The sequence below is a fragment of the Triticum urartu genome, chromosome 7A (genome assembly GCF_056163025.1).
Source record: "Triticum urartu cultivar PI428250 chromosome 7A, HENAU_Tu73, whole genome shotgun sequence".
Lineage (NCBI taxonomy): Eukaryota > Viridiplantae > Streptophyta > Magnoliopsida > Poales > Poaceae > Triticum > Triticum urartu.
In genome coordinates, this window is record NC_141879.1 from 499,972,513 (window position 1) to 499,981,749 (window position 9,237).

Below are 9,237 nucleotides of genomic sequence, written 5' to 3' on the forward strand. Positions count from 1 at the left end.
GTGTCGGGGAAGAGTTCCATCAGCACGACGGCGTGGTGACGATCTTGATGTTCTACCGTCGCAGGGCTTCGCCTAAGCACCGCTACAATATTATCGAGGAGTATGGTGGAAGGGGGCACCGCACACGGCTAAGAAAACGATCACGAGGATCAACTTGTGTGTCTAGAGGTGCCCCCTTGCCCCCGTATATAAAGGAGCAAGGGGGGGTGGGGGGTGCGGCCGGCCCTAGGAGGAGGCGCGCCGGAGGAGTCCTACTCCTACCGGGAGTAGGACTCCCCCCTTTCCCTAGTTGGATTAGGACTTGGGAGGAAGGAGGAGAGGGAAGAAAGGAAAGGGGGGGCGTTGCCCCCCTCCTTGTCCAATTCGGACTTGGGGGGGGGGGGAGGGGCGCGCGACAGCCCCTAGGCCTCCTCCCCGCTTCCTCCACTAGGCCCATTAAGGCCCATTAGGTTACCGGGGGGTCCGGTAACCTCCCGGTACTCCGGTAAAATGCCGATTTCACCCGGAACACTTCCGATGTCCAAACATAGGCTTCCAATATATCAATCTTTATGTCTCGACCATTTCGAGACTCCTTGTCATGTCCGTGATCACATCCGGGACTCTGAACAAACTTCGGTACATCAAAATATATAAACTCATAATGAAACTATCATCGTAACGTTAAGCGTGCGGACCCTACGGGTTCGAGAACAATGTAGACATGATCGAGACATGTCTCCGGTCAATAACCAATAGCGGAACCTGGATGCTCATATTGGCTCCCACATATTCTACGAAGATCTTTATCGGTCAGACCGCATAACAACATACTTTGTTCCCTTTGTCATTGGTATGTTACTTGCCCGAGATTCGATCGTCGGTATCTCAATACCTAGTTCAATCTCGTTACCGGCAAGTCTCTTTACTCGTTTCGTAATACATCATCTCGCAACTAACTCATTAGTTGCAATGCTTGCAAGGCTTATGTGATGTGTATTACCGAGAGGGCCTAGAGATACCTCTCCGACAATCGGAGTGACAAATCCTAATCTCGAAATATGCCAACCCAACATATACATCTGGAGACACCTGTAGAGCTCCTTTATAATCACCCAGTTACGTTGTGACGTTTGGTAGCACACAAAGTGTTCCTCCGGCAAACTGGAGTTGCATAATCTCATAGTCATAGGAACATGTATAAGTCATGAAGAAAGCAATAGCAACATACTAAACCGTCGGGTGCTAAGCTAACGGAATGGGTCAAGTCAATCACATCATTCTCCTAATGATGTGATCCCGTTAATCAAATGACAACTCATGTCTATGGTTAGGAAACATAACCATCTTTGATTAACGAGCTAGTCAAGTAGAGGCATACTAGTGACGTTTAGTTTGTCTATGTATTCACACATGTATTATGTTTCCGATTAATACAATTCTAGCATGAATAATAAACATTTATCATGATATAAGGAAATAAAATAATAACTTTATTATTGCCTCTAGGGCATATTTCCTTCATATCTCTTCTCTGAAAATTGATCACTTTGATACAAAATTTATCAGATATTTAAGCTTTGAACATAAGACTCATAGAATTATAGCATTGTTATCAACAACGTTGGTCAGAAAATAACAATACCATATTTTAACTTAAAAAAATATCTTTCTTTTATCATAGGAGAAACTATCTGCATCTTATTTCACCCACAGGGGAAAAACATTGCTTAGAACAATTCTTCCAATTAAAATTTCCCGTTGGTTTCAATTTAACTGGAGGATCAACTTTTACTTTGCAGCGGAAACTTTACAGTATTTTATTCAGAAACAATTCTGTACTCTTTTACTCTCTAAGCAATTTTAACCGGCTGGTTAAAAAATGCATTAGAGAAGCAACAATTTGATCTTTTACTTTAATTCTATTCACTTTTAAAAGATCACTTTTATTTTTATTTGCAGCAGAAAACATGAATAAAAATTCATGAACCTTTTATTCTTTACAGAAGCATTTTCTTTTACTTTTCTATTTTCTAAACAGACATTTCATTGGATTTGTTTGAACAGAATAAATCTGAGCAAATATAAAATAAAATAAAAAATAACAGACAAACTTTCTGATGGGCCCTTTTAACTGCGCGGCCCATCCCTCGGCCTGCCAGCGCGCGCGCCGCTCGCGGCCCACGGCCTGCTGGAAGCTCTGCTCGTCCGCCCGAGCTCCTCGGCCCACGGCCGACCGCGGCAGCGCTGCTGGAGCCTGGTCCGTTCTCTCTTTCGGCCCACTGGCCTGGAGCTGCTTTAGGGTTTCGATCCAGACCGTTCAGTCCGATCGAATGGCCTAGCTCTTTTTTCGGTCAAACAAAAGTGAGACAGAGAGCTCCCGACCCGAAAACCCTAGCCACTTTCGTTTCTACTCTGTCCCCTCGTCTCTCTGTTCGCCACAGACGGCGGAACCCCGGTCGCCTTTGACGGCGGAGGAGCCATCGCGCCGCGCGAGCCGTTTCCCTTATCCCTTTCCTTTCTTCTTTCGCAGAGGGAGAGAGAGAGCGACGACTGCGCCTCCTCTGCTCCCCCTCGCCTCTCCCTCTTGCTCGCGACGGCGGCCTCTGAACGGGTCGTCGAGCCACCGCGCCACGCGCAGTCGCCGGCGACGGCCACCGCCGTCGCGATTCTTTCTTTCCCTCTTCTTGATTTCACCCATCCACTAACCTCCTGTATGCGCGCGAGAGAGAGCAGAGAGGTGTCGCGGCCTTCCGATGCGGCGCCCCCGCCGACCCCTTTGCCGGCGTGCGCGAGCACCTCGAGGGTGAACGCGCCGCCGTCAAACGGCTTGGTGGTGGTGCCCTTTGCCCCGTGTGGGGTTGGTTCTTCGTTCCCGCACCTCGGCTTGCCGATGCGTGTGGGGATCGAGAGGAACAGGCGCGGCCGGAGTGGCGGCGCACTTTGCCGGCGGCCCAAGGCCTTCTCCGGTGTACTTTTGTGTTCTTTTGTTTGCTTTTCATTGCCCTGTTAGGGTTCTTTGGGGAGGAGGGGATTTCCTTTTCTTTTCTGTACCGAAAATCCTAAACCAATCTCTGGCTGATACCATTGATAGATCCCTGGATCGGTTAGGGTTAAGGATTCACGGTGGTCTTTACCTTTTCCTTGGATCGGTGAGCCCGATGGGGTGGCCATGGTGGATGGCGGCGGCGGTGATGGCAGATCGTGGGCGAAGTGGTGGCGGCGCTTCCCATCAGCACTGCACTAACCCTAACCTAGATTGGTAGGGGATGTAGGTGGGACCTCGTGTTGCGACCCATGGTCCCACCTCTTTATATATAGTGCAGGTGACAGGGGCCCGTCACCCATAGTGGGTTGAGCGCCCCCGATCAGGGCGCGGATCTAAGGGCCCGGTGGGCCGTTGGGCCCACACAGTGGAGATCATCCTAACAGGGTTCACTATGCGTAGCAACTGAGCTAATCTGCATTATAACCTGCGAAATACGATCGCATAGCTCCAATAAAAGCTATTGTGTTGACCTAAAGAAACATAACAACACAAGTGTTTTCTGAAAATCAGTATGCATCATATGAAATTATGAATAGACTGTTTCAACATGCATCACCACCCTAGGTTGTGGCGTGCGCTCAGCTTTGCACCCAGCCTGCCACCCGGGTTCCATTGTTGGGCCCCACAAATGTGCGTGCCTGGGTTGTTTCTTCTGAATCAATACGCTACAGGGGCTAGTCCCTGTTGGTCGAATTTCGTTTTGGTTGGTCAAATTAAATTTGTTGCACTATCTTTCTCATGAGAAAAACAGAAAATGCCAACAAATCCTAGCTATGTTTCTACATCTTCGTCGTAATAGTCACCTGACACATCATCGTGCTTGTTTTGATCAGGGTCCCGGAGCATGTGGAGGAGGTGAGCAGCCGTGAGCTTGGGGATACAAGCAAGGATCTGTCTAGGTTTGAGACCCTGACGCTGAATGACACACCTCACACACTTGAATCAGCTGACGGGTATGTCCATCTTCCTTTTGTAAGTTACTAATAACTGGTTTGTTGAAGCGCTGGGTACTTTTTATGACCCGTATGGCTGCACCAATGGGTAGAGTACTTGTTATGACCCCTATGGTTGTACACTGGTACTTGTTGGGTGTGTTTGGTAACAATCTCACCCTAGCATGGTTGTTCTCTCCTGAGACTGGTGGCATGTATCCATATCTGATAGATTCGGTTACCTTCTCCTTGAGGTGGTGAGGATGCCACCACGATTATGAGATTATGATGGAAAATGAATTATGTAAACAATGGTAGCAAGAATTTGTGGATAATTCGTTTGATTCAAACAACTTCTTCTCAGCACACACACTTTCCTCGTGCATTGAAGATCGATTATTGATATCTGTTTTTGTTAGGACTTTCAAGCTTCAAATTTAGTCACAGTAGACGTTGACTAAAGCATGGATGTAAATTGTTTGGCCTAGGGTGGTGATACATGCTGAAACAGTCGATTCACAATTTCATATGATGCATACTGATATTCAGAAAACAGTTGTTGTTGTTACAGTTGTTGTTGTTATGTTTCTCAACAAATAGCTTTAAATGGAGCTATGCGATTGTCTTTCGCATGTCATAATGCAGATTAGCTCAGTTGCTACGCATAGTGAACCCCACATCATCCGTATTTCTAGAACCTGGTTAGTGAACCCCACGTAGTGAACCTGTCTTATATCCATACACAAATACTATAATCAAAGGTTCATAGTGAATAAAGCAAGGTTTATTACATGACTTTTCTCCTATATCTAAGCAAAGAGTGCTTATAGTCTATTAATGCAAGTTTAATTAAATTGAGAATCAGTTTATTGCATCTTGTCCCATGTTGTATCACTACACGAACTTTCTTGTATATCTATCTAGATTACATTATTAACCATGTTTTGCTGACCGGATTCTTATATTTCTGTCTAGGCAGGAAATATTTGGAGGATTTTATCCACTCGACCATCAAGGTGATATAAAATTTGAGAGAAGACAAGCTGAAGAGCGAGCTCAATTTTTCCAAGCACAAGGATATTGGCCACTCGACTTTGAAACTAACAGAGAATATGCAGACATGAAAGTTGGAAAACAAACTCAATCAGTCCAAGCACGGGGACAACATACTTACGCTTCTAAGGAAGAAGAAATTTTGTAAATGCGAAACGATGGATGAGCGAGGAGGCGATGGTGGCTTTCACAAGATACATTGAGAGCAAAGATGATCTTAAGGTTCTCCACGTCTGCTCTAAAATGCTTTTTATTGTTGGGACTGTAGAGAACTATGACTAACACTTGTTTCATCTTAGGGACTTGATTATGAATTTGACGAGCTTGTCCATCAATGTCTTAATGTGGAGGATTATTTAAAGATATTCCATCACTTCAACTTTACTGTCAAGATAAAGAAGCTTGGCTCAGCTGATTGGATGTCGGTGATGTACTTCGCCGAGGTCAAATCGATATGTATGATAAAACTCTATGCCTGTTATCCTTTGGAGCAAGATCAATATGGTATGGAAACTTTTCACCTTATGACTTGTAGTGACCTAAAAAGATTCTAACATTGTGATTTACTTTGGCAGGTGAATGTTATGCCCGTGAGAACCAAGGAATGGGTGAACTGAGGCACCCGTTAAAAGGGATATACGATATGGGCAGGGAAGATATACAACCTCCCTTCTATTATGAGGACAGTGACTCTGATGAATTCAATCCAGCAACAGTCCGGAGTTTATCTTCTGATGATGATATGAGTTGATGATGGCCTTGTCCTTTATTCTAGTACTGTAAGTTAGCTGTAGCTCTTGTATGCTCTTGATCTGTTGATTCCTAGTTGATTTATGAATGTATTCCTAGCCCCAGCAGCATCTGAAGAATATCGAGTAGCAGCGCAGCAATGGTTTGTAACACTGGTATTATGCGTTGTTGGTTCTGATGTCACACTCGTATTTTCTTTGATGCGACTGGTTTACTCTGCTTTAAATTGTTGCTGTCACGGTTGGTGAACTGCAAGTTCTTATTTACCTTTTTTTGGTATAATTGGCATTCCGTTCACCAAAGCAAACGGCCAAACCAGCAGGTTTGCAGAATTGCAGTGGCCGCATGGCCTGGTTGTGCACCACCTGCAGCTAGACAGTCTGCTACTTTGAACTTGACAAGATTTAAACGAGCAGAGAAGTCAATCTCCCTGGCCAGTCATATTCTTCTCCGTTTAACAGCCTGCACCAGAGTAGTAGAATCCTATTCTACCATTGCAGAGGGCGTTCCGCGCCTGTAGTTATTTACGGTCCATTTTTTGTGCTGGAGATTGAATTTTGCTTGCCTTTGTTAGATACTGAATGTAATTTTCTTAAATTTTTATGTCTTTTATCGTTGGAAATTTTGAATATAAATCCAGAACCTTATATGTCTTTCATCGTTGGAAATTTTGAATATAAATCCAGAACCTTAGGGCATCTCCAACGTGACCCGCAAACCTCCTGCAACCGTCCGGACCGTGTGGTCCGGACTGCGGAAGCCATCCAAGGCAGTCATGTATCGGTCCGCGACGCGGTTCGGACGCGATATCTTCCACAAACCGAAAACAAAAATGGGGAAGGTTTGCGGGTGTGCGGACCCATCCAAGCCCGCTTCTGACTGCCCTGACCCACCAAAATCCAAACCCCCTTCCCCTCCCCACGCGTTTTCGGTCACCGCCGCTCCAGAGCGTCAGCGTCTGCATTCACGCCCGGCTAGAGCGGACGCGACCACTCACTGGCACTGACATTGAAGCGGTGCGCCGTTCGAGAAAGCGTCACCTGCATCATTTCCTCGTGTAGGTGACTGTCGCGCGTTCAAACGACACGACAGTCGCCCATCTACCACCTGCATTGATGGCACACAGTTGCCGAGGCGTGATGACCCACAAGTATAGGGGATCTATCGTAGTCCTTTCAATAAGTAAGAGTGTCGAACCCAACGAGGAGCAGAAGGAAATGATAAACGGTTTCCAGCAAGGTATTCTCTGCAAGTACTGAAATAAGTGGTAACAGATAGTTTTGTGATAGGATAATTTGTAACGAGCAACAAGTAACAAAAGTAAATAAAGTGCAGCAAGGTGAACCAATTCTTTTTGTAGCAAAGGACAAGCCTGGTCAAACTCTTATATAGAGAAAATCGCTCCCGATGACACATGGGAATATCGTCAAGCTAATTTTCATCACGCTCATATGATCCGCGTTCGGTACTTTGATAATTTGGTATGTGGGTGGACCGGTGCTTGGGCACTGTCCTTACTTGGACAAGCATCCCACTTATAATTAATCTCTATTGCAAGCATCCGCAACTACAACAAAAGTATTAAGATAAACCTAACCATAGTATGAAACATATGGATCCAAATCAGCCCCTTACAAAGCAATGCATAAACTAGGGTTTAAGCTTCTGTCACTCTAGCAACCCATCATCTACTTATTACTTCCCAATGCCTTCCCCTAGGCCCAAATAATGATGAAGTGTTATGTAGTCGACGTTCACATAACATCACTAGAGAAGAGACAACATACATCTCATCAAAATATCGAACGAATACCAAATTCACATGACTACTAATAGCAAGACTTCTCCCATGTCCTCAAGAACAAACGTAACTACTCACAAAGCATAAACATGTTCATAATCAGAGGGGTATTAATATGCATATAGGATCTGAACATATGATCTTCCACCAATTAAACCAACTAGCATCAATTACACGGAGTAATTAACACTACTAGCAACCTACTAGCACCAATCCCGGACTTGGAGACAAGAATTGGATACAAGAGATGAACTAGGGTTTTGAGAGGAGATGGTGCTGATGAAGATGTTGATGGAGATTGTCCTCTCCTGATGAGAGGAGTGTTGATGATGATGATGGCGATGATTTCCCCCTCCCGGAGGGAAGTTTCCCTGGCAGAATAGCTCTGCCAGAGCCCTAGATTGGTTCCGCCAAGGTTCCGCCTCGTGGCGGCGGAGTTTCGTCCGAGAAGATGGCTTATGATTTTTTCCCATCGGAAGACTTCATATAGCAGAAGATGGCCACCGGAGGGCCACCAGGGGGCCCATGAGGTAGGAGGCGCGCCCAGGGGGTAGGGCGTGCCCCCCACCCTCGTGGGCAGGGTGTGCCCCCCTGGTGAACTTCTTTCACTAAGTATTTTTTATATATTTCGAAAACGTCTTCCGTGAAGTTTCAGGACTTTTGGAGCTGTGCAGAATAGGTCTTTAATATTTGCTCATTTTCCAGCCCAGAATCCCAGCTGCAGGCATTCTCCCTCTTTATGTAAACCTTGTAAAATAAGAGAGAATAGGCATAAGTATTGTGACAGAATGTGTAATAACAACCCATAATGCAATAAATATCGATATAAAAGCATGATGCAAAATGGACGTATCAACTCCCCCAAGCTTAGACCTCGCTTGTCCTCAAGCGAAAGCCGAAATCGAAAAATATGTCCACATGTTTAGAGATAGAGGTGTCAATAAAAATAAAATACGGACATGAGGGCATCATGATCATTCTTAGAACAACAACTTATATAATTCTTGTCATATGATTTCTTATGCTAGAGTAATAATTCAATCACAATTTCAAGTATGAATCGTAAACTTTATTGAAAACTAACAAACTATAATCTCAGTCATTGGAGCAATTATAATTTATCATAACATAGGAAAGAGTCAATGTATAAGAGCTTTTCCGCAAGTCCACATACTCAACTATCATATAGTCTTTCACAATTGCTGACACTCACGCAATACTCATGGGTATGGAGTTTTAATCAGACACAGAGAAAGATAGGGGTTTATAGTTTTGCCTCCCAACGTTTTACCTCAAGGGTAATGTCAACAATAATAGTTCATGGAAACTCACATCCAATAAGCCATATATACCAGGATCTTTCCAACATACTGTGCTTGCCAAATGATGAAATGTAAAAAGGAAGGGTGAAGATCACCATGACTCTTATGCAAGGTAGGAGATAAAAGTAAAAGATAGGCCCTTCACAGAGGGAAGCAGAGGTTGTCATGCGCTTTTCTAGTTGGATGCACAAAATCTTAATGCGAAAAAACGTCACTTTATATTGCCACTTGTGATATGGACCTTTATTATACAGTCTGTCGCTTTTATTTCTTCCATATCATACGATCGTATAAAGCTTATTTTCTCCCACACTAATAAATCATACATATTTAGAGAGCAATTTTTATTGC

At 44.5% G+C, this 9,237-nt stretch overlaps 1 protein-coding gene across 2 annotated transcripts; it reads left to right on the forward strand.

Annotated features, from left to right (window-relative positions):
* Positions 1-2,352: 2,352 nt before the first annotated feature.
* On the forward strand, positions 2,353-5,989 carry LOC125524669 (uncharacterized). Of its 2 annotated transcripts, XM_087536183.1 has the most exons (5): positions 2,357-2,948; positions 3,862-3,981; positions 4,936-5,235; positions 5,313-5,517; positions 5,589-5,989. In XM_087536183.1, exons 3-5 carry the CDS (start codon positions 5,176-5,178, stop codon positions 5,762-5,764), a joined length of 441 nt encoding a protein of 146 aa, XP_087392309.1. In that variant the 5' UTR covers positions 2,357-2,948; positions 3,862-3,981; positions 4,936-5,175; the 3' UTR covers positions 5,765-5,989. The 2 variants fall into 2 exon arrangements, with proteins under 2 accessions (XP_048545661.1, XP_087392309.1); XM_048689704.2 differs by having other exon boundaries at positions 2,353-3,981; positions 4,940-5,235.
* The last annotated feature ends 3,248 nt before the right edge of the window (positions 5,990-9,237 follow it).

Coding starts and splice junctions, on each gene's coding strand:
- LOC125524669 (XM_048689704.2), top strand. CDS start 5,176: ATGAGCGAGGAGGCGATGGTGGCTTTCACAAGATACATTGAGAGCAAA. Junction 5,236..5,312: donor AGAGCAAAGATGATCTTAAG/GTTCTCCACGTC, acceptor GTTTCATCTTAG/GGACTTGATTATGAATTTGA. Junction 5,518..5,588: donor TTTGGAGCAAGATCAATATG/GTATGGAAACTT, acceptor TTACTTTGGCAG/GTGAATGTTATGCCCGTGAG.